General features: G+C 39.8%; 2 protein-coding genes across 3 annotated transcripts in view; both read left to right on the top strand.

Moving 5' to 3' along the window:
* The window catches only part of agbl4 (ATP/GTP binding protein-like 4), a 484,349-nt gene that overhangs the window by 358,046 nt on the left and 98,865 nt on the right, over positions 1 to 27,438 (top strand). The window lies entirely within an intron of this gene.
* On the top strand, positions 1,032 to 14,698 carry bend5 (BEN domain containing 5). Of its 2 annotated transcripts, none has more exons than XM_036579197.1 (6): positions 1,032 to 1,212; positions 3,270 to 3,400; positions 6,424 to 6,796; positions 8,424 to 8,572; positions 11,024 to 11,237; positions 11,750 to 14,698. In XM_036579197.1, exons 1-6 carry the CDS (start codon positions 1,032 to 1,034, stop codon positions 11,944 to 11,946), a joined length of 1,245 nt encoding a protein of 414 aa, XP_036435090.1. In that variant the 3' UTR covers positions 11,947 to 14,698. The 2 variants fall into 2 exon arrangements, with proteins under 2 accessions (XP_036435090.1, XP_036435091.1); XM_036579198.1 differs by lacking the exon at positions 1,032 to 1,212 and adding an exon at positions 1,325 to 1,547.

Below are 27,438 nucleotides of genomic sequence, written 5' to 3'. Positions count from 1 at the left end.
TCCTCTTCATCATGTCATGATGTTTTTTTCTAAACTTCCTTTTTTTTTACTGATGCAATTATTCACAATAATTACAACACACATCACTACAACACGCATCACTACTACACTAAATGGGTAAATTAATTACTTAAAATCCCAGTCTTATTGTATACTAAGGCTTATTATTGAGTAACTACAGGAACTTCACTGCAAACTCAGCTGTTCTTAGAGTGTAAAAGTAAAAACTTTGAGCCTGCCAGTGGGCCGTGGCCATGAAAGGAGTTAACAACAGCAAAGTCATCTAAAATAGCACAGAGTGAACTACAATAAAATAAATAAATAAATAATGATCACTCATTTGAACTATATTTTTATGGTTAAATATGCTGGTGTGAGGTATGAAGCCATTGATTTTATTTTAAATTGACACAGACAGACAAATCGTCATGGCAAAGGTTTGATTTTAAAACAACTTTTAGTAATGTTTGAGATGGAACTTCAGTGACTGTCTACGCAGACTATACAAGCTTAACTTTTCAGTTAGTTTTTCATACATTGTATTATTGATGAACTCTGAATTAATGTATTTAACTTTGAAAGACACTTCTTAGCAGATTTGAACCTTGGACATTTTGTAAATGGCACTTTTTTGCAGAATAACTGAAAATGACTTTAACAAGTTGCACTGTAGCTTCTTTCAGTTCTCGATCCTACGTGTTTATGGATTAGAACCTGTCCCTGGTCGAGCACTTACAAAGTTAACTACAGAACCTCTCATAAGCAGTACATCTGTTTCATCTGGAAATTAAAAATCTCTTGGTAAAGATTGATGTTGATTTTTTGTCTTTTTCAGTGAGACTGTCTCTCACCGAGCTCCTGCTATGGCCTTCATAATTTCTGTCTTGATTAGTACAGTCTAAGTGAGAGGGGGCGCTGTGGACCAGGCAGAAATAGTCGATCTCAGAGGCTTTTCCCTTTGTGTTTATATTTTTAATTCTTTTAGAGGGAAACTGTCAACCATACCCAAAGTGCTGGACCAAAGAGAAATAATGTATGCTTTTGTGAGGTTCTTTGAGGACGACATGTGCTATGCTTTACCCGTTTCAAATGTGAAAGATTTCAGACCTCGGCACAAAACAGATTTTGATAATCAGAAGGTGTATCTGGTTGTCAGAAGTGAAGAGAATGGTACAGGCCAGCCAGGCAAGGCGCAGATTCTCGCTCTCGCAGGTAAGTTGTCTAATCGCATGGGGCTTTTCTTCATTATTTATTTCATTTTCCACCACTGTTCTGACTTACGTTCACTAATCAGTCAGGGAACATCGACGCGCTCCACCGAAATCTCATGGCACTGTCGTTGTGTGGCGACAGTGTTTCCCTGTTTGAGCAAGGTAACCGTGCGGCTTCGCCACTTCTGCTTCTTGGTCACTTGTTTATGTCGAGGGCGGTTTGTCTTGCTAGCTCAAATATTAGCAAGTGTGAAAAGCTACTGAAATATGTCACTCGGCTTTTGACGACGGTTTGTCGCAAGCCTCCGTGATAGCCAGCTTTCGGAAAAGATAAAGGTAACTTTTATTCCAGTAAAGCAGAAGAAGAAGCGAGCGCTCGAAATAGCGAGATAGCTAACCTAGCTAGGTGTTTCGTAAGTTAGCAGGCTAAAGGTGCTAGGTGTGTAGCTAGCCGACATGCTAACATTAGCGACATACACAGATACTTCATGTAATTAATGTGAGAGATAAATTAGATTGGCGAACTTTTAATGAGGACTTGCTCGCGTTTCATTTATCTAGATGTATATTTTAACTCATGGAGCTACGTTGAAGGTCTTATTCTTTCGGTGCTTGTAGCATTTTGTCCCAACAAAACAAGAGAAATGTTGTGTAGAACTGGGAGGGCTGTCCGCCTGGCACAAGGCAAACCATCATTTCACTGGCAGTCTCCTTCTGCTGGGGCTAGCAGGGTACTTAGCTAGATTACTAATCCTCATACGTTGCTTAGCCCTGTTGTTAAAACGGAACGAAAGTCCGATCTTGTTAGGAACAGAGGTCTGTAAGGTGGGGGGCAAGTTCTGTTGTACAGTTAGTTTGTAGAAGCCAGAGTAACATGTGGGTAGATTAACGTAAGCGTAAAAGTACTTACTAAATGACTCGAGTATCTTTACAAAAACAGCTTGAGGAAGTGCAAAACATACCACATCAATCATACTTAACTATTGAGTAATTTATAGAACTCAAATTATTAGCAGCGTAAGAACTGAAGTTTCTTAAAGGGGAATTCCACCGATTTTTCAAACTTTCTGCATAATTCAGTCTTTAAGATGTGAACAGTCATTCAGAGTGGTTTGAGGTGAAATACACTGTCCTAGAGAAACTTACTGAGTCGGAATTGTTTACAGTGGTGGTGACAGGAACCAGACATCCACCTTTAAAAGCTCCCTCGCAGAGAGTTGTTACATGAAAATATTTGCAAATTTGCTTATTTGGTTGAAAATTTGTCTGATGTCTGAGACATTGTTTTATGATAGTTTTGAGAGAAAGATTTGGCCTACAATATATTTGATTAAGATCTGTTTAGGGCAGAGGGGTACCTGCAGGGTGCTTTGAGGCAAAATAGTTCCCAAAGAACTATCAAAGTAGTTAAACAAAGATGTACCATTATTTTACTGTTTTACATAGACATTATGACCCTTGGTTCCTATCACCACCACTTTAAAAAAATCGGAGTTAGTAGGTTTCTCTACAATGAACCATTTCACATCAAAATACTCTGAATGACCTTTTATTTACATCTCAACAACTGAATTATACATAAATTTTGAAAAATCAGTGCTTTAAGTGCTGTTCTTGTTTTACTTATAGAAGTAAATGTATTGTTTGAAAACACTCATGTAAGTATAAATCATGTAAATATAAATCCAAAGTTTTACTAGAGCAAATGTCACTAGCTGATTACAGTACTACAGTGGATCAGACCACATTATTCTAGCCAAGTTTGCCTTTTGGCGTACCCTCCAGGTAGTGGCTAGAATGCACTTACAAAAAGTTCATATTAAGCACAGTCACAGTAGTACTGCTTACTTTATAGCAGCGTGCTAAACTGTTTTATAATCATATTGATGCAGACACCTCAAATATTCATATTAAAATTTGCATAAACTTTTATCAAATTCGTAATTATTTGGTGAAGTGATCATTGATTTGTAACACTATTCTAAGACAGATTGCATTTTTTCTAATGTGGTATTATTGTATACATTGCTGACAATTGTTTTCTTGCTTCTTTTCCAGATAGCATTGAGGAATTTGAGAACAGTATTATGCAAAAGAAGATGAAAATTCCTAAAATGTCTACCAGGAATGCAGGACACGCAGTAGAAAATCACTTTGGCGAGGAAAGAATGCCCCTCAGACATAAAAAGGTACAGTGCACGTCCAGTACACCTCATCAGACTGACCTTAGATCAAAAAGAATGCTGCTAAGCATGCTCTTATAGTGGGCTGCAGACTGTTTTCCTGCCAGCAGGCTGGATTAATTTGGAATTCATGCACAAATCAGGATTGGCTTAACATGGATTTTGCACTGATATTAAGAATGTGTTTTAAATTCTGGCTGGGCACAAGAGAAATGGAGTATATTACATTTAGACTAAGGGAGCAGAATTAAGACAAAAAAATAAGAATTATCATGAAATACCATAAATGATAACATTACTAGTTTAATTGTGTGCTTTAAATGCACAAATTTTAACATTACTTTTTGAATGTTAAGGGAGATTTCTGGCATATATTAGTCACAATGAAGAGTACTATGCCTTTTTTTAACTGAGCTCATTATAACTAGTTTACTATAATTGAAATCATTGGTAATTATCTTGGTTTCAGCAGTGTTGCTTAAACCAAGATCCTATAGCATGCCTGTAAGGTTACATATCCTGTCCATGCACAGAGGGCATAGTTCAGCGTTATTGCTGGTAGGCTATTTGACATCATTGTTCCACAAGCCTCCTGTCTCGCTCTTAGTTACAAAGAAGCGATATTTGCCTACCAGCCATATGGTACAGGTGTTTCAGAGTGTCTTGGAATTCACTATGAGTGTAATTTGCACTTGAAACTGTACTGCGCTGATGTGTTAGTGATCCCCATTAAAAATGAGATATTAATCATTAATGATCCAGTGTGGAGCAATGTGTAGCACTTCAAAAGATCTCAAGTTTATTAGGCTTCTTACATCAGAGTCATGACTTTGCCTAGACTAAATCTGTGTTCAGTCAAAACCTTTTGTTTGTTGTCTTAAGTTAATTATTAGACTTCTTGTTATCTTGTCAACTGGGTATATTTTCTTGCTTCTTTTCCAGGTAGCATTGAATAGTGTAAGAACAGAAAAAAAAAATCAAATAACTAGATTGTGGAGTGCTGTGGTTTCCTGTGCTAAAGATTGGATTAAAAAAAAAAACAGATGCAGTGCTCTTTATTGGTTGTTCATGGATTATCAAGTGTTGATTGAGTGGTGAGTTGTCCTGACACCCCAAATTCGCAATTTTTGGTATTGCAGCAATAGAGGCCCTAACCGTAATAAGTACATTGTCAGTACTAGAGATTCCCAAGTCCAGTGCTGGAGGCCCAGCTGCGCTGCACTGCACATTTTCATGTTTTCCCTGCGCCTGACTCATTTAAGCATCTAATTTTCAATCCTTCTTGAGCTGAATTACATTTGTCATAGAAGAAAAAAATGAAAAGCTGTGCAGTACAGTTGGCCATAGTATACAGCCAGTATATTATATGTGTATACTACTGTGCAAAAGTTACTGGTCGTGAGAATAATTTTAATGATGTTTAATATGATTTAATTATTGCTTAATTATTGCTAATTATATAAATTGCTTATTTATATAAAATTTGACAATGTACATTTAAGGATTATAAACTGGACACCAAACAGTACCTTTAAAGGGCTTATTCCATGTTTAGGACACAAGACAAAGCTCTTAAATCAATAAAATTTATAATTTACTATTATCACTTTCACTAAACTTTTTTTGTCAACTTGAGATTCGATCACCAAATACAGCTTTTTCAGTTATTTTAATATTCTCTGTAGCTATGAAATATTTTGTGGCTTTTTTAGTAATTGTTGGAAAATTGTGAAGATGCAAAAGACTAGCATCAGACCCTGAGCTGCCAGTTTATAGATACATTTAACTGCCTTTTTCATCTCAGGTTATAGATCGTATTCCAGATTTTTGTATATTTCTAATTGTATATATGCTTGTAGATTTTTTATATTTATTCTTCCTTTTATATTGTTTCACCCTTATTATTATTACTGTCCTGTGTTGTGTGACTGCTACTGGCTGCTAAATTTCCTTTGGGATCAATAAAGCATCCATCCACCATCCATCCATCCATCCAGTACCTATGGTTAGGGTTGGGCAATATGACTATATCTCATTATCATGGTAAATTATGTCACAATACATTATGCTTTTCTGAACATTGTGTATCACCACTACTTAAAGAACACTGACCAACTGCATGTTTCATTATAATTAGAGCAAAAGTGGTCCCATTTAACTGGATATTGAATATAAAATTTGAATAAATATTGAATAAAAATCATAGTTTTGATATCGTTTTTTAAATGTAGCACAACTGGTTCTTTTTTCTCAGTTCCAACTGATCAGATGTCTGAAAAAAATAAATATCATGACATCGTGTACCATGAAAATTTCTTGAAGTATCGCAGTATAATATTTTTGCCATATTGCCCACCTCTCCCTGTGGTCATTGTCCATTTAATTAGGTTCCTTGGTATCACCTACTAATTAGGTGCTTTGTAGGTATACATTGACTGTAGCATGTTACTTTACACAGTTTATTCACCACCATCTAACTCATCCACCAGTGGACATAAGCCACCATGGGAGCACCACTGGCCAGATAAAATTTGGATGGTGGACCATTCTCAGCACAGCAGAGATACCAGCATGCTAGCTGCATTGTAGTATGTGTGGTGCAAACATTGTGTACACTTGTTGTACTATATTAGATATGCCTACCTTGATGCTACACCTTGTATGTGTACAGTTAAATGGTCGCTCATCATTTTCCATGCACAATCTCTTGCCCATTATCAGTGGTCGGTTTTCGATCACAGGCCCACTATGAGATGGGTATTTTTTTATGGTTAGTGAACTGTTCTCAACTTGGCAGCGTTTAAACATGGGATGGTGATGGCTGACCATTTGTGTGGCAACAGGTGTTTTAATCAGTTATTGTGTACATTCAAAAGGCACCTATGTGGTAGCTGTACCTAATGACCTGGCATTCCTGTGTTAGTAATTTTTTCATGTATCTGCAAAAAAAAAACTCATATTGAAAACAAACTTTTGAAGAGTAGTGCTTATGTGTATTATGTCACTGAGCAGCATTGCTTGTGCGACAGGTGCAGTCTCAGGAGCAGCAGCGGGCCAACTCCTCCAAGAGCCTGGCTGCAGTGGTGGCGCGACTAGAGAGGAATGCCGTGAGCTCGAGTGCAGAGGGAGAGGAGCTGGAGCGGCTGGGTGAGGAAGAGGAGGAGGGTGAGGAGGAAGGGGAGGCGGTGGTGCCCCGTGTGCTGTATGAGGAGCTAGTGCACAGCTACAGGCAGCAGGAGGAAGAGGTGCGGCGGCTGCAACAGGAGCTGGAGCGCACACGCAGGCAACTACTGCAGCAAGCCAAAAAACTGAAGGAGTACAGCAGCCTACTGACTGAGGTCAAGGAGCTGCGTGACTTCAACCGCCGCCTTCAGGATGTGCTGCTCATGAGGCTGGGCAGTGGTGAGACACACTTGCATATACAGGCCACAACATTATACACTCTTTTAGACCATTCCAGCGGGCCCACGCAGATGGCTGACCTGTTACAGTCATGTGGCTGACATCAGTTCTGAGGACACAGTATGTTGTGGAATGCTTTTGTGGCGTGAAATTGTCGAGCTGAAAGCCAGCATCAACATCTCCTCCTCCATATTGAATTTGGTCTTCTTTGGTTTCATGTTCCAGAAGCTTGAAGTTTATTTTTAATGTTTCTCATGCTTGAAGCAAGGCCCACTTTAAGGTGTTTTGGTAGCGTGTTTTATTTTTGTTAAGACTCCAGATTCATTGAATGATAGATTGAATGTTTTTGAATTGTACTCTTGAGGATGCAATAGACAAGCATTTCTGCTAGATAGCAGAAAAAAAGATTGAGCACCCAATTTCAAAAATTATTCACGGGCACTTTTTGAGAGGATGGACTACAACATTGTGCCACGTCAAAAGCAAATATCCACAGACAACTCTTTTGCCCATGTTCTCTGAGAGAAAGAGTGCTGCATGGCAGTGAGAGGACATTGTGCACGCAAAATTATGGGGTGGACGTATATTCAATTTAGTTTCATAGAGTGCCTCATATACACGCTTAAGCCTGGCCTCATCTATCAGCGCTACGTGCCACAGTCAATACATACATTGTTTTTGTACATCTCGATACATTAATGCAAAATTTAATTGAAGGGTGCCTATTTTAAATATTTTAAAATGGATTGGAACATAGCTCAGCCAGCCAGCTTTAAGATCTAGAAGGTTCTGTGTTATAATCAACATTTTGATATGTCCTTGGTTTTAGGCTTGTCAGTACGTGATTAATTGCGGTCTAATGATGGTTGGGGTGCCGGTTAAAACAATTGGCCAAAATTTACATCCCTGGTTGGTAGTCCACATTATGCTGTTTGCTCCTCTTGTAGATTTTGCATGGGCCATTTGCATGAGTAGCCATTTCTAAATGCTTTGATGGTTATGTGAAAGTTTTTAACTGTGCAAATATGTACTGGGTAGCACACTTCTGCACTGGTGTAGTACTGCTGCTTAGAGTAGCGTGGGGGGTGATTATATCTGAGATTTGAACCACAGTGCCGGCTGCTTAAAGAGGGACATGGTGTCCAGAGGTCTAAGGCCAGTGTCCCAGCCAGCTGCTCTGTCTGAATGTGTGTGCTTGTGTGAGTGGAGGGAGGGCGCAGACTGAGAGATGGAAGAGAGCTGATGGTGAGGGCTAAAGATTAGACTGGCCAGGGTGCATTGGGGTCAGGAATGCAGTACGTTGACCGATATTAAAACTCATCAGCTACATTAGAGCTTAGCGTGGCCAGCCACCAAGCCAGCTTACTGGGCTAAAATAACCCGGCTGTCTCGAGGCACAGGGGAAGCCGTGTTTTAGGCAGCCACCCAAAGTGAGTCAGCCAGGACTCAGTACAGCCATGCTGGCCAGAATGAATCAAAGCTCCTGAGACGGACAGAGCGCACATGTGGGCTTTGCAAAGAACAGTTTCTTGTTCTTTTCCTGCTTTGCTGTTTACTTTTTACTACACTGTAGGCCAGCAGACTGGCATCTTAATTAACCTGTGGTCAAACGCTTTGCACCCCTCAGAGCCAATGCATGACAATGGCACTCAGACAATCAAAGCTGAGGTGGTGGAGCCAATTGCCGAGCCACAGGAAGTGTGCCGAGAGGAAGCCAACACTAGCTCCACCCACTCCCCCTCGCCGAGGACCGTCTACACCTTCAATGATGGAAAAGTAAGAGTGTGTGTTTGTGTGTGTGTGTTTGTTGTAGAGGTGCCCAATATATTGTCAGTCATTTTCACTACATTTGACACATATATCACTGAAGGCTGCAGTGTTAAAATGAGCCCTCTAAGAAATCATTCAATTATTTACTGTATGCTGTGATTTTCCTGACCTATCTCAAACATTCCAGACTTAGTTTCTATGGGGCATTAATGTGATCCAACAAGTTCACAGAATTTTTAAATCAAAATAATATCAATCATTTAACTACTACTAAATACTGATCATTTAACCATGTCAGTCATGCTTCACTGATATATTCAGTGATATTTACTGTATCTCAAAGTATATAGTGAGGGCGCAGTATGATATTTATCATTATCATGATCAGTGCAGTGTATGAAACTAATATAAAAAACCTGGATTTATAGGTTTTATAGTGTATCATGTCATTACTGGTTCTTTTTTGTCTGTTACAACTTTTAAACCTCAGAGAAACTAAATATAATCATGTGTATCATGAAAATGTCTTAAAGTATTATATTTTTGGTCATATCATCTACCCCTTTGTATAATAATCACAATATGGAGCAATATAACTGCAGCATAGTATTTTGCCATATTGTGCAGACCTAGTAAATGTGTGAATAATCCCCTTCCTTCTGCATCTGCATTTTGGAACTGACCGCACATCGTTTACCATCAGTATTCTTGCTTTAAGCTTTGTAGTCTTTTGTTCAGCCCTTTTAGTTTTCTCTAATTGGCTATGAATCTCCCATCCCAGTAGGCATTTTAACCGGAGCACTTGCTGTGATATTGCTGAGCCCTGTTAGCAGACAGTGGGCCCGTGTTCGCCCTTATTTCCGCCTGCCTCCCATGACAAGAGGGAATTTGTGTTACACGCTGAAAGGGTTCTCAGATCAAGCGTGAAGAACAAAAGCAAATTAGGCCTTACACACCCGCACATTCCCCGTATTAATTATTTGTACCACAGGAGTTGCGCTGAGTGACAGGTAGCTGGAAAAACGCAAATCTTCTCTAAGTTAAGAGCAGTGAAAAGCTTGTCTGCTGGCCAGCAGCCTAAAGCACATTAGTTGCATTGGGGGGAAAAGCCTCTGGAAGCCAGCCTAAAGACTTCTCAGGGTGACAAAAGCAGCCGGCACATTACCTCACCTATAACTCACCAGCCGCCCATCAATCCACCTGATGGCTTGTTTGGCGTTGTCCTCCGCAATGTGACTTAAAAGTCAACACTGTGGTCTGGCGTCTGTCAAAACACATTACTCCGCCTGCTGAACCTGAGGACCTCAGCTCCTGAATGTATTTATGAAGCATCACTCAGATGGCCTCATCTCTTTATTGGGTCTCGGAGGATGGGTGGAGAAGGAAAGATGTGGCCTGTTAGACCAGCCCTTCATATACCTGTGCTAGATGTTGTCTTGAAACGCGTAGTGCCCAGATATGTGGCTGCAAAGAATTGCAAAACATCACTCAGTTTTAACACACCGAAACCGCATTGTCTGATGATGTGTTATCTGTGTGGCAGTGTGAACAGCAAAAACCACATTGAATCTGACATCTTCAATTCCGATTTGAGATGCTTTCATATTTGGTACTGAAATCCGAAACGTATCCGATATGCGGCAGTGCGATTCATGCAGCTTTTACATGAATCCAACTCCACATTTGTCATAATTTCGCGCTGCTGAGACCTCACAAACATTTGGGGTGATGTTTCTCTATGACCAATTAGAAGCCACTTACCCAAAACCCTTCCGTGTGCAAAGAGATTTTGAAAGAAATGGCCGGACACGACCGTAGGAGAACGAGGCTGCGGTATCATAGTTCAAAGAAACTGAAATCTCTGGGAGTGCATTTGTTGGCAGTCATGATTGTTTATCTTTGGATGAGCTCACCAAATGAAGCACTGTGAAGCAATGTTCTTTTGCGCATGCAGGTCAGTTTAGGAGCGTGATCTGTTTAGACTAATGTCGCATATAGGTCACATTTAAAAGATGTTGTGAACAGCCAAACCAAAAAAAAAACAGATTTGGTGAGAAAATCAGATTTTACCTGCTGTGTGAACGTAGCCTAAGAGTCCAGTATCCAGAACCAGAATATTAAGCTGCACAATATAGACATTGTGTTTATGTAGCTGCTTACTATAGTATGCCTTGCAGTATAGTGCAAAAAGCATATTGATGAACTTTTCATGTTGCATGGTTTGTATTATTTTATTTAATAGAATTGTTTACATTGATTGGATCACATGAATGATTCATCAAAATACCCAGAGAATCTGGAAAGTCTGTGATTGGTGAGAATGGTCACTGCGCAATAGGCAACTGTATATCTAGCACATAGCTACAACATTTAGGTGTAGGTGTAGGAGGTGCATTCAGGTACAGCATATCTTTTTCCTGGCTCACAGAATTTTATTTGTGTATTCTTATCCTCCAGGTTCACCTTGGTGGAGGTATTTGGGTGGAAGAAGAGAAGTGGCATCAGCTGCAGCGTACACAGGGTGACTCCAAATTCACCAAAAACCTAGCTGTCATGATCTGGGGCACAGAGACGTTGAAAAACCGCAGCGTGACTGGAGTAGCCACCAAGAAGAAGAAGGACGCCCTGCCTAAACCTCCTCTCTCTCCCAGCAAACTCAAAATCGTACGAGGTATATTTGCCTGCATATATTTTTTCTGTAAAAGATTTTGCTGTTAGAATGTGATATGATATTATAGGCCTGGAGTGGAACCATAATACATTTAAATATTTGGCCAGTTTGTGCTTAGTTTCTAGTTAGTCAGCTTGGTGATCCAGATTAAGTGTGTATTATTTATGTGGTAATGCACAGGACTGAGTGATACGGGGTGAAATATTGGCACTGGTGTGCTGCATTTGAGGGCAGTCTTGTCAACATCATCTCTATTATTTGTGGCTTAGGGACAATGATGACGTAAAAATTGATAAATAAGAAAATTATTACATAAAGAAGTGCTAGGTTACGTGTGTATAAGGACAAGTGATACTTAGAGATAGAAAAAGAGATATTGACACTCATAGAACTCCTCTCAGCCTTCACTGAATTGCAAGCTCAGAACTAACTGTGGAATTATCCATCAAATTCCATGGGAAAATCTTCCATCATAATAACATCCAAGTCCTAATCCAAGTTTTCTGTTTCAGAGTGTCTGTATGACCGTGTGTCCCAGGAGACAGCCGACAGTGCTGAGATCACACAGCGGCTATCCAAAGTGAACAAATACATCTGTGAAAAGATCATGGATATCAACAAATCCATTAAGAACGAGGAGAGGAGAGAGTCCAAGCTTCTGATCCGGCAGACGGTGAAAATGGAGAACTTCTCCTATGACGGCGTGTAGGGCCTCCGGAGTTGTCACCATAGCTCATTCTGCTCTTCATGGACAGCTGGGGGGAGAAGAGGGTTCACGTGATCACGTGCGCTGCCATTTGAGATTCTCACTGAAGCCCAAAGCGAGGCCTTTTTTACCCTTTACTACCCCATAACACCTCACAGCCTAACCGACAGCTTTACCCCCAACCCATACAGCCTGCCATGAGCCATGAGTTTGTTGGTATGTGAACAATGAATGAGTGTGGGCTTTGAGGGATTTTATAAGCTTTAAATGGGAATATAGAGGGGAGGGGGTGTGTGGTTGGATATTGTGTGTTTGACAGGAGCGATCCTATAAATCACATCAGAAAAGAATGTGTATGGCACATCGACTGGTGTTCTGTGTCAGAACATATCTTTATTGTCCTTAAGTGATCAAAGATTTCCCTTCGGAGGAACTGTTCTGGTTTTGGGAGGATATTGTAAAACGTTAATGCTGGTTTGAGTGTAAGGCTAGTCTGCTTGCCGTTGGTACTTAACTTGGAGGGCATAAAAATGCACCTTCAAACAGGGTCCGACCCTGCAGTGTCTTAATGTAAACCTTTTAATCAGTCGGTTAATCAATCAGTCAAGGCCCAATTGTTCAAGAACTTTACATTGAAAATGACTCTTGTATGCTTACTTTGGTTTCATGTTGTTCCATGTAGATCTGATGGTGCTAATGACAAGATAAGTTCACTGCTTCCCTCAGATGGTTAACAAAACTTGTTTGAGGTTACGTTGGTAAAATCTCATTTGCATAAATATTTTTACTTGTTAGCAATACAGTTCAGTTCAATCTTAATCTTTTTCTGTCTTTTTAGGGGACTTATCTAAACTTTTGCGCAAAGAAAAGGATGCATGCACGCCTTTTTCTAAACTGTGATCGGTCACTTGATAGACTAGACATGGATATTTTTTGATGTGTTGCCTGTAATATAATGCTTATGAGAAATCAACACCTATGAGCAAAAACTATATTCCAAGTTGAGGAGAAAGAGCTGGGTAGGGCTTTTTTTTCTTTCTTTCTTTTTAGGGTTTGGCAATCATTGGGAACTGTGTTCTCTGTTTTTATAGCAAGCTGTGATTGTAATACGAGCTGATATTACTTAAACTGCACTTTGGAGTGTGAATGTGGGGAAGTGGCAGACGGAGCGTGTGGCTGTGGGTAAAGCTGTCGGCAGCGCTTGGTGTTAAACGTGTTGGTCTCTTCCTTCAGACCAGACAAACGGCAGGGTCCCCACTCTGAGCCTCCTGCAGGGGTGAAATTAGTGGGGATGAAAATAAGGTATAGTGACAACTTCCAGTGAGCCATGCCATCCATGCTTTTTTTTTTTCCCCCATTTTCTTTAAACTTTTCATCTCTCCCTGTTCTCTCTTACATGTTTTGTTTTGCTTTTCACAAACAGTTTGTGTGGCTGTCTGTTTTTTTGTTTGTTTGTTTGTTTGTTTTTTTAAAAAAAGGCCTCCTTGCTGCAGGTTTGAGTTTTCGACTGTGATGACATAACGCTAACTGTGAATCAACCGCAAGTCTGCCTCTCAAGTCTGCCTCTTTCTCCTCACTTTTGCTTCTGACCTTTTTGTTGCTTTATCATTTAATTGTTTCCCCTCATTATCCACATGTATTTTCTTAGCTATATGGTTTTGTTGGGGGAACTTTTTATTGTATATTTGGATATATATATTTGGATCATATTATCATATTATGAACATCATTTTTTATCCATGCTGCACCTTATTCTGCTAAGCTCCTCACTTGAAACAAGCCCATCACTTTATATCATAATTCCGAAAGTCTTCTACCTTTTGCCTATTCATGCCTAGTCAAATCATTTTCACTTTCAGTTCTGTGCATCTTCTCTTAAGTATAGATCATGTCTAAAAGAAAGCAGGGCTCGTCACAAACGCATTATCGCTAATGGAGTGCTGTCAAAGAAAGCAAACCATATCTTAAATTACGATTGCTAATTTATGGCTGTCACAGTTATCACAGTGCTACAAGAGCTCTATCACATCACTGTGAGTCATTTATTAAGGAGTATAATTTCACTTTTTGTTTCATTTTCCCTGTTTTCTGGAAGTGTGCATATAATTGAAGCAGGCGTAGCCACTGTATCAGACAGCACTTTAATCATAAGAAAAACTATATCATAATGATAGGCAAAAATGGGTCTTAATGGGTTGAAATAATTACATGGATATGTTAAGTCCACTTCAGTATCTAATAATGAGATGAATTTTAAGTTATGGGTTGCTTTTGGTTAGAAATGATTTGTCAAATCTATTTCCATGCTAATGCCTAACTTTTTTCTCTTCAAACCAGAAATTTCAGCACTTTTCTGCCACACCATAGTTGGGAGAAATCCTGTTTTTGCTTGATACATCTGTGAAAGATACATTTATCTTAACTGTTTTCTAAAAGTAACTTACCTCCAATATGTCGAAAGTAACAATGACAGAACAGACAGTTGGTGGATCAAGCTTATATCTTTCTGTGGAATTTCTTTTTCCTCTGTTTTTATGTAGATATATTGTGTGCTGTGTGCTATATATCGGCCCGCTAATCAAATACGTGCTGTTCTATAATGGCGATAGGTATGTGGGTACACTGGAAAACACCAGCTTTAGCTAAGCTGTTGTTGAATGACAGACAAAAGAAACTTGTGATCATTTTTTAATATGAGATTGAGATCTGTTGCCTTGAAAAGGAGGAAAACTTTATAAGTAATCTGTTTTTTGTTTTTTTGGACAGCCACTCAGTGAGTGAATTTGGGCTGGACAACTTTCACATGCAATATGGCTGGAAAAAAAAAAAGTAACGTCCCTCCAGTTGTGAACCCTAACAGGGAAAAAAGTGTAACTGTGAAATATTTACATTTACTAGCTATATATGGCCATGATGAACTGTAGTCGTCAGTTGCTTAAAAGCTACAAAAGCGAACCAGTACACCTCTCGGAAACTCTAACTGTCCTCTGGTCTGCACTAGTGAAATTCATCTGTCCTCATGTTTGTGCCCATGCTTTTGAGTGGCTGCATCACAGTGGTGCTTAGCTTTTGAGCTGCTTAGCTCCCTAAGGATCCAAAACAATCTGGATGCCAAGAAGACCAGTGTAAAGTGTCGATGCGGAATCATCACGCCAGATGCATCACACTTGGTGGCGTTTCAAACCAAGAGATGCGTTTGGTAATGCTGAGGTGTCCTTTAGTGGGGTTTATACGCTTATATGTGAATGTGTGTAGGTGTCGGGTATCGTAATGTGTCTGGGTGGTGGGTTGAATATAAGCCAAAGTGGAATGTGGAGTTGAAAAGCTGGTAATCGGTCAGCTTGATATGAACTTGCACAAAAATGGCCCTTGCCAAGGTTATTGTCCAGAGTTATCTAAGCTCAAAAAAAAACAGAGGCTAAATATATTTTTGTTTAAATTGTCTATGGAAGTATGAGATGTTACTGTACTCCAGTTTCCATAGAGATCGCCATGGTCCTGTTGCGCTCTGTTTCATATCAGAAGAGCATTAAGCTTTCGATGGCGTGTTTGTGCATACTGTTGTTTTAAATGGAATTTATCATATTTTATTCGATCATATTTTTCTTTTGTCATCCTTTGATTATTTTTGTTTATTTCTGATGCCAAAAAAGGGGAACGGGAAGAATACTTAAAAAAAAATAATTATTAAAAAAGGCAAAAAAAACAAAAAAACAAAAACAAAACAAGCTGATCTACATGTATAGAGCGTAGTACTGCTTTCGGCCAGCTTTGTAAACCCACTTAGAGAGATTGTCAGTCAGCTGCTGAGGACCCATCCACATGTTACGCAAAGCTGCCCAGTACTCCACTGTAACACTTCCGTCATTATACACACTTAGCGGGTTTCACTTCTGTCAGGTATCGCTCCTCTCAGTCCATGTTAAAGTTCTTCAGGGCCCAGCTCAAAGCAATTAATTTTTCAACTCAGCTTTATCGTAATGAAAAGTATTTTTGATAAATTAAAAAAGCCTAATCAGTCAGTTCAGGTGATTCTTTGGCAGTAATGATACGTGTACTATCACAATCCTACCTCATCGCTTTTCATGTCTCTAGTTGTGTGCGCCGTTCATAGGACCTCACTCAACAAACACGTGCACAGATTTGTAAATAAATAAGTCTGTATTGCACTTTTCTTTTAAAAGAATCCTATTGATGTCTCCTCTTTTGAATGAACGGTGTGCATTCAGACTTGAGACGATTATTTTAGAGCCTCCTTTCAGTCTGCCTGACTTGCGTAGGACTTTATCTTCTGCTCATCCTAATTCTGTGGTTGTATCAATTCCATTCGTGCAGTAAATCAGATTTCTTGTTCATCCTGTATTGCTTTGGTTTTCTCTAGTTGATGGTGCTACCAGCACACGTGTGTCATTTACCTCAAACGGTGCTACTTTTTACTGTGGTGGATGTCACTTGGTGTCACATGATCAAAAGCCAGTTCTTTCTACTTAATATCAGATGAAATCAGGACACAAATGTATCTTGCTAATCACTTCACTCACTCCATATAACCTTATCTATTACTAGTTATGTACAGGACATCGCTGTATCACTGTTAAATAGTATATGCAGTTTATTCTGGATCATCGTTCGATAACAGCAAAATCGAATGCTGTAGTATGTTAGCCAGTCCACACAGTCTACCTACCTGAATCGTACTGGGCAGTCGTGTCTTAGAGTAACGTGGTCCTCAGCAATGAACCGATCCAATTACACTATAGTTACCTCCTCAGAAAGACAATGTGAGAATGATTATATTGAGAATATATTTTAGGTATCGCAATACTCTGCAGTGTATTGTAGAGGGTTTGTATGACTTACCAAAGTTATTCCCTCCCAAAGACAGTGTATCTCTTAAAACTGTTTGATGATAAAATGATAAAGGTTTGCTTCTCAATTCTCTTATTAATAGTCTTTACCTTACTAGCTTTCTGTACATATTAGTTTGATTAGCCGCATTTGCATTTCCATAGTTATAATAGCAAAATGTGGTTCATCTAACATTTAAGATCTCCCAGCAAAAACACCAATAATGAGATTTTTTTTCCCATCTGGGTTTACATGAGAATTGGAAGCTAATCTATTTTAAACCAAACATTTTCAAGATGTCAGTTCAGGATAACCTCTTCTCATATCAGATGATATGACTGAAATGTATCCTGAACGTAATGAATTGACCTCAGAACAAATATTGTTTGGAATTGGCCATGTTGCATTTAACTCTCCGTCCTATCATTTCACATTTCGCATCTTTCATCATCTTTATTCTTGCTGCTGAATAAATATCTAGAAATCTATGTATATGTACTTACCGATATTTTTCAGAAAGACATCCATAGCGAATGTCTTCTAAAATAACTGTGAACATGCTTTCTCTTCAGGTGGTGGGTTTTGTGGGTTTTCCTGCTTTTGCAGGATTCATCTTTTCAGATAAAGGAGAGCATGTGGTGAATGTCCTTTCCTTTGAGTTGTCGTTAGCACCACAATCCAAAGGCAAGGGCTGACAGTTCCGCCTGATTTCTCTGACCTGGACTGAGCTTCGGGTTCTTCATGGGAAAATGCACTTAAGTTGATCAGAGAGGCTCTATCTAAACTTTCGGTGTGTAACTGTAGGCTTAAACTGGGTGTGATAAACCAGGCCTTTGCTGCCCCTCATGTTTTTGCTTCCTGCCAGGCTTAGACAACCAGAAAAGAAAACCATTTCCTCACCGACCAGGCCCACTCCTCTCCGGTGCGCGGCTGGCGTGGCCGGTCAGCATTAGTTTGTTGTGTGTGTGCTGCAGTCCAAGTACTCTTGTCCTATGTACAGATCAACAGAATAAATTCAGACTTTTATTCTACAAATAAAAGAACCCTCTCAGGGGTCATCCAGTCCTTTTGTCTTTCTTGCCTGCTTGTGTATGTTCCTCATACCTGTGAACTGAATCAGTCAGATATCTCAGTGGTGTGTAACGGTTTCAGTACAAAATCAAGTATATGAGGGAGAATAGAAACTGTAAACTATTACTAATATTCCTGTCAATCTCTGTCAGCAGTGTCTCATGGAAACCAATGTCTGGACATCTGGGTGGCTAATGTCAGAGTAAAGTGGGAGGGGATGGGGAGGGGCTTATACTTAAATGACAGCTTTTTTCTGATCATACATAAAAGTTGTAGGGGTTGCAATTTTTTGAGCTTGTTTTGTTGGAGGGCAGGCTCTGCAGCTACTGGAAAAAGTTTCCTTTAGAACTCATACTCAAACTACAAATAAAAATCAAAGACTGGGCTCAAACAGCGTAGTTCTCATGGTGTTTCAAGACATTTTTAAATAAAATAAAATTTCAAAAATCAAATTGAACCTAATGTGTTTTGTTAACCCCATATTAAATAGCATGGATGACATACACATTGAAACCTGTGACCCACACTTGAATGTGTTTTTGTTTTTTTTTTAGTCACTTGCTGTAAATGCACAAGGCCAAGGCCAGCAGCTGTTGTGCTGTTTGCCGTGTACATTTACAGGCAGTAGGTTACCAGGACTTCGGATGTCTTTTGTTTTTAGAGCCACTTTAATGTGTCTTGGAATGCTGGTTTATGTTCTGAAGGTGGAATTCTGGCCGTTGTTCTAAAAAAGCACTCCTGGTATCAAATTGTATAGAGTAGCTGAGAGCAGCCAATATGGGTTTAAGTGTTCCCTTTGGCTTTCTTCAAGGAAAGCTTTATCCCACTGTTAATTTATTAGATGTCACAATTTACTTCAGAAACTCAAAGGTAAAGTGTTCTTACAAAGATGCCTTTTATAACACATGAGGGTTTGAGTGCTTAACGTATGGCCCGTTTATGACAGCGTTTAAAAGTGTTTATATTATGTTGCATTTTATGCGGCTCAGCTCAGAGAGGCCTCAGTTAACTACAGTTACACAACTATAAATGTGAACACAAGAAACTGAAAGAAAAGTTGTATGTGCATTCACCATATCGAAGCTCTGTAGTCAAACCATGTATCTCCTTTTTTATTTTTATTTTTTACACATACACACTGCTTTACACTAAATTAAACCTTAATCATGTGCATTTTATTAAAATAAATGACTGAATATTCCATTCTGTCACTACCAGAACAACCATGTCACCCCCAAAACAAAAAAGTTTTGTTATTTAAAATCAAACTCTAAATCTTTCAGCTTCACTTGAAAATAAATAAATAAATACTAAATTTATTATTTTTTTCACAAGTTTATGGGTTAGGGTTTTGGGCAGCCACCTTCCAATAGAAAGTGGCCTATAAATGATGATTTAGTGTATATTTAGCTTATTACTACCTCTATGAACGTCTAAATTTAAATCAGTTATAATCATTGTAAATGTCTTAATTTCTGAATATTTAACTGTTTTTTCTTATTTTCTTTTTTACTATGTCACTGCAGTTTGTACTAATTCAGTGGAATAGTCCATGTATTTGTGCGTGTGTGTGTGTGTGTGTGTGTGTGTGTGTGTGTGTATGTACACATATAGTGCTCTACAAGTGGCTGGTTGACATGCGCTACAGTGCACTAAACAGAACATGAAAAGACTGAGTCTGAAAGGCTGGTAGACACAGGGCTGTTGGGGAATCCACTGATACAAATGTATCCATAATATATAACAATTTCAGACTGTGGCAGTTTTTAAAGGCAGTGAATGACCTTTTCTTAATGTCTTAGCATCCTTGACTATTTGCAGCGTGTTCTGCCTCCATGCCAACTCCCACTCCCCAGTGCTTATAAATCCACCTGCAGCCTTGGAAAGACAACACAAGAATCTTGTGATCCCCCACCCTTCTGTCCACTCTATCATTTACAAATCAGCACGTCTCTCCTTTATTGAGAATGTTTAATAGTGTATGAGACGGCTTCAGACAGCTCTCGCTGTATTTACTTATTTGGTGTGTATTATGTGGAGGATCAGTTCTCCCTCATCTGGCGGCTTTGACTTTGGATTGGATACACGCGCACGCAGGCTGTGGTAAGCGAGATGGTGTGTGTTTGATGTGTGGCGTCGAGGCGAGGCACAGTGCGAGAGGGCTCGGGATTAAAAGCTAGATTGATCTGAGTGTCAAAGAGAGATAAGCACACTGGGCTGTCTGATTTATTGGGGAGGCAGGGAGTTAATATTAGACCACCCAGCTACTTTCACACACACACACAGAGCCACTGAGTGCTCTTATAATGTACCATGATGTCAAACATCCATTGTAAATAAGGAGTTATATAAGGTGACTGAATGAAAAAAAGAAAAAGGATGATGAATCGCTTGCTGGAACCTGAATTTAAAATTATTAAGAGTGCCTTCCTTTGTTCTTCACATGTATTATATTTTTGTTATTTGCTATGGAAGTACGTTCTGAGAGCTTATCAACGCTCAGGTTGAAGAAAAAATAATAGGTTTCCATCCAAAGGATTTTTTTTGAAGAACATTTTTATGCTTTAAAATATTTACTGATATAGGCTGTGGAAATGGAATTTATCAGAAATATTTAATAAATGTCGACATGTTTTTCTGTTCAACATTGGTGGAAAAATTGTTTAAGTCTAAAATTTTGTGAAAACCTATATAGAAAATGCATTTTTGCATAAATTTAGTGTAGTGACAGATTTCCCTCACAACAAGCACAAACAGCAAGGTGGGACGGTCTAGCTGGACAGATGAAGAGACAAGAATGTTTTTAAAAGGAAGAGCGAGATGTCCAGAAAAGGCTGCTGGCTTTCTCAATAGAAATAGCTCAAAAATCTTTATGTGGCAGAAAAAATGTGATCATAACAGTTTCAATAAAATAAACAAAATTTCCTTAACAGCAACGTATGGGACATCAGGGAAGCCAAAGTTACAAGTTGCAACATACATGAAAGAAGAGATGAAAACGTCAACTTTTTTATTGATAAACCAAAACTTACGATAGCAGCTTTTGCAGGAAATCACGTTGTGTGAAGCATTTTTATGTTCAAAAGTCAGTTTGATGAAAACTGTTATGCAGCAAAAATTGCAAAATGTGTTTAATGCATTTTCAGTTTCACTTGCAATTTGTGAAGAAAGTCGATTAAGTAGTGGGTGGCATACCGGTCAAAGTTCTCTCTCAGGTATCAGCTTTGTCAGAACCGTTACATAAGTACACCACAAACAAGCACAGATAACGAGATGTACAAACAGTGCAAACCATGCTAACATTAGCCCCTTGAGTTGAGTTTCAAATGAAAACGCAGCAGTCCTTCGATCATCCGCTGCTGTCTATTCTGTTGCATCTGTAGAAGTCCACTTTGTTTTTGAGGCAGTGGATATAAAGGAATGGCAAGTCTTCTGGGGAAAGCCTTAGTTTAACATGGACACCAGACTGAAGAGGCTTGGCTCAGGAGCCGCCTGACTACGACACAGCATCAGCTGTGGTCTCTCGGCCTTGTCTGTGCTAACAGCCATAGACTAGCTGGTACTGGTAGTGTGAATGTGAGTGAGTGTCTGGCTGTGGAGGCACAAGTATATGAGATGCACGTATAAGTCAAACTTGGCTTCTTATTCGAATGGGTTTTTCCACCTTAAATGGGGGCAGTTACATTCAGACCCCTGTACTGGTGCCAGATTGTAGCTGTTGCTCCATTTAAGGTGGAACAGAAAATTTGAACAAAATGCTGCTAAATAGAAAGCAAACTTCAGCCTTGTAGAAATTCAGACTTGGAACAACATTTAGCACCATTTTGCTAGGCCTGTGTGAGCGTAGTGTTAGAAGGGTTATCTGTAAATTGTTCAGTTTCGTTTTTACTATTTTGGACAATGAAAATGTTTTAGGTTTGATTTGGTTGTTAAAAATGGTTCTTATTAAAACATTTCAGCATATAAGCCACTGATAGCTTACAAAAATAGGTTTACAAGATGGCTTTATTTAAAAATATATAAATATATCGTAATATGCACCAAAACCCTAACATTTTTTCGTATTGGCCACTACTAGTGTCATTGATGCAAGGTACCATTCTTATGAAGCACCAAAAACTATTTGAGTGCTCATAGCAGCCTCTTGTGTAGAATCTACAACCTGCTAAACATGAGTGAGTGAGTGACTCACTTACTTGCTTATTATATACTTACGGCCTTACTTACAAGTCAAGTCCATAAGACGCTTCACATCTAAAAATAAAGGTTCCTTCTTGGCTTGGACATATGGTTCTATGAAAAACCATCAGTATGTATATCGCGGTTTTGTTATAAGTAGGTTCTTGAATCTTGAAAGAGGTTCTTCACACTCGCACATATATCTTACAAAAGTGCTTTCCTTGAAGAACCAACTCCTGAAATATTCTTTAGAGAACCTAAAGTGGTTCTTCTATGGTCTCGCTCCAACCTTTTTTGGCACTTTAATTTTTGAGAGTGAATGCAGCCTTTGCAACATGGACTATACCTTTGCAGTCTCCATGTTTTTTTTTTCCTCTCTCTCGCTCTCACTCTATCGTTCTCTCTCTGCCCAAGGGGACTGCTGAATGTCATTAGCGCTAACAGTGTCCACATGGCGGTAATGTATTGCAGTGAGGGATATTGACAGGGAGATGATTCAGTATAGTAATGATGGATGAAGCTGGCGCTGTGGGCCAGCACATGCAGGGCCATACGTGCTCAGAGAAAGAGAAAGAGAGAGAGGCTGCTCAGAACACGCTGTTCCTCTGCAGCACCGCCACCGCATCCATTACGTTTAGCTTAGCCCTGAAATGCTTTAACTGCTTCTACAGGGATGCTTTTTCTAGCTTGCTTTTCTTTTCTTGTGAAATGCCATGAAGGTCACAAAAGATGCTGCTTTATTTGCAGCAGTTTCTATTCTCCTTTTAATAGCATTGTTTCTTCTCTATAGAACCCCATCGCTTCTCGAGATCCTTTGTGCTGAACAGCACATTTAAATTGAGTGGAAAGAATGGCGGTGGAACTTTTCTTTCTCATTGCGCCAGTCGATCGGGGGTCTTCATTGTCTCCTGACTTTATATGCATCGGAAAAGGCACGTATAGTCATCACCTTCCCCTGGGGTGGTGGTACTACCGTGCATTAGATGAGAGATCTGCTACAATACAGTCGCTTACTATTAAAATGCGAAGAAATGGCCAATTTTACGCAGACCATTACTGTTATTACTGCTGGATGTTTTCAGCCGCAACTTCCCCCGGGTCCGATTCTCATGACTGAAAAGCGCTATTACCTTTACAAAAGTGAGGGAGAGGAGAAGAGGAAAAAGAGATGGATGTATCGGAGGAGTAAGAGATTGCGGTGAGGGATGTATCAGAGCGATTCTGGTAAAAAAAAAAAAAGCCTTTGGAACCCCCAGCGACTCCGAGCTCTATTTTTCAGCATCTTACTGAAACTAGACACGTGCTGAACACGGGTGTCTTTAATCTCCCCTTTCTCCCAGCCCAGCGTCCATCATGCAGCCGCTGCAGTCAGCAACAAGGGGGGCTTCACGCATCATCCTCCAAGCTATGAGCAGTGCAACTCACACATCATCTCCCCATGGAGATCTTCCAGTGGGGGAATGTCTGGTTGGGTGTCTGCTGGGACAGTCATTCCAATATAATTATTCCCCCCCTCCAAAAAAGGTTCCCTTAAAATGTAGAGGTGCTACAGAGAACCTAAAGATGCTGCTAGATGCAGAACCTATTCTAACTCTCTACTTGCTGGTATTAACTCCTCCCATTTATGCAAACTCCAGATGGTACAGAACTCTGCTGCTCGCCTTCTCACCCGCACCCGTGCACATCAGCATATTACACCCATCCTGCAACATCTCCACTGGCTTCCTGTAAAATACCGCATACAATTCAAAATTCTTCTCCTCACATACAAAGCTCTACATAACCCTGCTCCTTCTTACCTCTCTGATCTACTTATCCCCTACAAACTAACTCGCACTCTCAGGTCTTCCTCTGCTGGTTTACTCACTGTCCCACCTTCCAAACTACATGGGTACGGTGACCGTGCTTTCTCTAGGCTGGCTCCCCGACTCTGGAACTCTCTTCCGTCACATATTCAACAGGCCAACACTGTCTCCACTTTTAAATCTAAACTTAAACCCCCTGCTTGGGGTAACCCCCCCAATAACATTACCTTAAAAGCACTGACAGAGCAGAGCCACAGACAGTTCAGCATCTACATAATAAATCGTTCTGTCCTCTTCCTAAAGAGGCTCCTGTTAACCCAATGGTGCTTTGGTATAGAGTCCCCTAATGAAGTTAGTTTGAATGGGTTCAGAGATCCAGCAGCAGTTCTAGACTCAATTTCAGGACATGATATCATTAGACTTGTGCCAGCTAACGTCTTATGTTAGCATAACGCTTAGGCCCTGCTCACACTTGGTATTAATTGGACCGTGAGACAAACATCTTTCTACATTTGCCGTTTCCATGTGTCTCAAATGCGTCTCCAGTGACTGTATGTGGTCAGATTAAGCAACTGCAGGAAGGGCACTACTCACATATGTGACATCAGCCTCTCGTCTATTGTTTGGCAGAAATGTCCTGCGAGTCCTTGCTTGTGTAAATGTAAGGGCTGTTACAATGGGTTAGATCACTTGGATTGCTAATGCAACTTCAAAAAAATGGGAGAGGAGATGAAAGCAGGTGCGTAGTATATTTTTTCTTCTCTGTTGTGATGACACAACTGATTTAGGCAGCTCTTTGATGCTGTCGAAGACACACCAACATGCTGTAACATTCACACTACAGATGTTAAGTCATATACGTCTCCGAAAAAGGTTTGAGTGATCGGATCACAGTGCGTCTCCGAGACTGTGCTTGTTGCTTATGATTGGATTACCCAGGAGGCATGTTAATGAGAAGTGTACACGACCGTAGTTGGGTAGCTAGCTCAGGCCGTAGCCAGCCTCCTAGCAGTCACTGTAAACTGCAACATCCACATAAAGAAAAGAGTGACTTGAACAAGGGCTACTCACAAAGGCAATTAAAAGGTTTCTGAATTATACAACGTGTGCTGTATGCTAGGTTATTTTACAGCTGTATATTTTACCGCTATTTTAAGTGTCAAGTTGACTCGTGCACTTTTATCATTTGTAATGCATTGCATAGATTTTACATTGTAATATAATATTTACTATTATTACTATTATTATGATTACTATGATAATTACTATTATTATTATCAACAACAACATCAGCATGAACAACGTCTTTATTTGAAGACTGAATTTCAGCAATATTTCTCAGAAGATAAAAAGCTACTACTGGCTCAGAGTCAAAGATCACACCCAGGTTTCGCACTGCAGGTTTGGTATACGAAGCTAAAGAACTGAGCTTCTCATAAAGCATTTTTCTCTGAGTTTAACTACCAAGTGCCATTGTTTCAGTTTGTTTGTTATTAAGTAAATTTTGTGTCATCCACTGAGAAATATCTGACACGCAGCTGTTAAGCCTGCATACAGAGACTTGGTCATCAGCAGGAATTGAAATGTGTAATTGCATGTCATCAGCATAGCTATGAAAATTAATATTATGTTTCCTAATGACATCACCTGGAGGTATTAACAGTTGGATGATGTCTGGAGCCTTAAGAGCACAGTTTCAGTATATCAGACTTTAGTTCCGAGTCTAGCTTAGTGCTATCCAGAAAATTGACATACATCTGCACTCGTTGGGTGTTAATTTCAGACCCTGGCAATTATTTGAGACTGCGATAGTGTAGTTAATTCATTTGCTGCAGCTGCTGTAATGAAGTCGGCAAGCTAACTACCTGTGAACATCTAATAAAATGAACTGAACTAGCAAGAAAAAGTGTTCTATATAGCACCAATAAGTGTTCTTCTATTGTATAGAGAAGCTGAATTGTAACAGCTAAGGCTACTATGACAATATTAGTTAGGTTATTTCATTAACAATGAACTTAATCAAGTTATCGATAAGCTGTTTCGTCCCCAAAATGATATGGCAAAGAATATGCGCTTATGTTAAAGGTACATAGTGGTTTAATTTGAATGGGTTTTTGACACTATTTGAATCTTTGGATTCTTTGGAGTAGGTCACATGGCCCACCCAACCTCTCTTCGGATATGCCCCTGTAGCTAGTGTGACTTTTATTTGGTCAATGTCTGCTTAAGACATTTTGATGAATTACAGTTATCCTAGCTTCGTTTGGGGGTCTGTTCCTTTGAATTTTTTGGGTTGTATATTTTTAGTCATGAATTGCAAACCTGTTTTAGAATGAAATTAAGTCCCCTGGCTATGTTAGTCGAGGTAGTAGTAGCAGCACATGTAACCTTAACCCTCGGGGGTGCAAAACTACAACAGCATGTCCTGAAACTACAGGTCTACAAGTGCTGCTTGCTCTCTGGGTCTGCAGGTAGATGAGGTTGGTTGGAGGGAGGAGGGTGGTCTAGTAGTGCTGGAAGAGAACCTGAGATTGATGGAGACTGCACAGTTGGGGCGGGCTGGGGAGACGAGGAAATGAATAAGATCACGGGACGCTGCTTAAAATTCCATGCGTCAGGACCCCAGCACATAATAAACTGTTGGGCTCTTCCAGAGTGGTGCCGCAGTTGGGAGCACACTTGTATGTGTGTGGCAAAGTCAGCAGAGCAGTTAATACAGTGAAGTATAGGGGCAGATTGTAAGTGGCAGCTTACATGCACACACTTATGCATTCTGATATATATACATGAAATTTATACATGAAAACCCTAAGGCGACAAAATGCGCCTTTCCGGTTGAAAGCTTTGCTGAAATTTGTTCTTGGCCGTCGACACGTGCTGCGCCGCACCGAAACCGATTTCTTCTCAATGACAAGTTCGAATGAATCGATATTTTATCTTCACTGCTTGTGGACTGCGACGCCGCGGCCAATAGTTGGTGGTTCTTTACTGTTTCTCGTGCTGTTCCTCCGTTGTTGTAGTAATTATCTTTTAAGGAAGGTCGTTTGCTCTCAGCACGGAGAGGCCGGTAAATGCCATTAACCTGTACGCACCCTCGCCAGCAGTGCTGCTCCATTGTCCCGAGACTAATCAATGGCAGAAATCTGCTTGGGGTAAATTGTTTTTTTATGGCTATGGTATATTGATGCGGGCACATTGATTTGGTCCAGCCCTCAATGAGAAAGAGGTTAAATACTTACTTTTGAAGACAAGAAGAAGAAGAAGAAGAAGAAGAAGAGCAGGAGGAAACAGAAGGAAAAAAAGCCGTAGACTCTATATCAGAGTGATCTCTCTCTGATTAAGTCTTTTTGTGATGTTTCATTTGTCAGAGCAGGGCTTTAAAAGGCACTGAGAATACTCTAAAGATTTTCTGGCTGTTCTTTTAAGTCATTAGATCTCCATCAGTCTGGGATGCATACCCAAATGGCCTTATATCCCAGCTCTTTAGTTTGATTAATAACCTCCATTTACCCAAACAAATTTCATTTAGAAGTATCGTGGGAAGCAGGTTTATGGAAGTGTGAGCGTGTTTGTTAGCAGTATTGTTAGGTTA

The sequence above is a fragment of the Colossoma macropomum genome, unplaced genomic scaffold (assembly GCF_904425465.1).
Source record: "Colossoma macropomum unplaced genomic scaffold, Colossoma_macropomum, whole genome shotgun sequence".
Classification (NCBI taxonomy): Eukaryota; Metazoa; Chordata; class Actinopteri; order Characiformes; family Serrasalmidae; genus Colossoma; species Colossoma macropomum.
Note: the sequence above shows the minus strand (reverse complement) of the source record. Positions and strands in the feature narration are given on the sequence as shown.

What these genes read in the sequence shown, in the direction of transcription:
- bend5 (XM_036579197.1), top strand. Translation starts at nt 1,032, where the DNA reads ATGTATGCTTTTGTGAGGTTCTTTGAGGACGACATGTGCTATGCTTTA. An exon ending in TGCCCCTCAGACATAAAAAG is followed by an intron (nt 3,401 to 6,423) that starts GTACAGTGCACG and finishes CTTGTGCGACAG; the next exon opens with GTGCAGTCTCAGGAGCAGCA. An exon ending in GCTCATGAGGCTGGGCAGTG is followed by an intron (nt 6,797 to 8,423) that starts GTGAGACACACT and finishes TGCACCCCTCAG; the next exon opens with AGCCAATGCATGACAATGGC.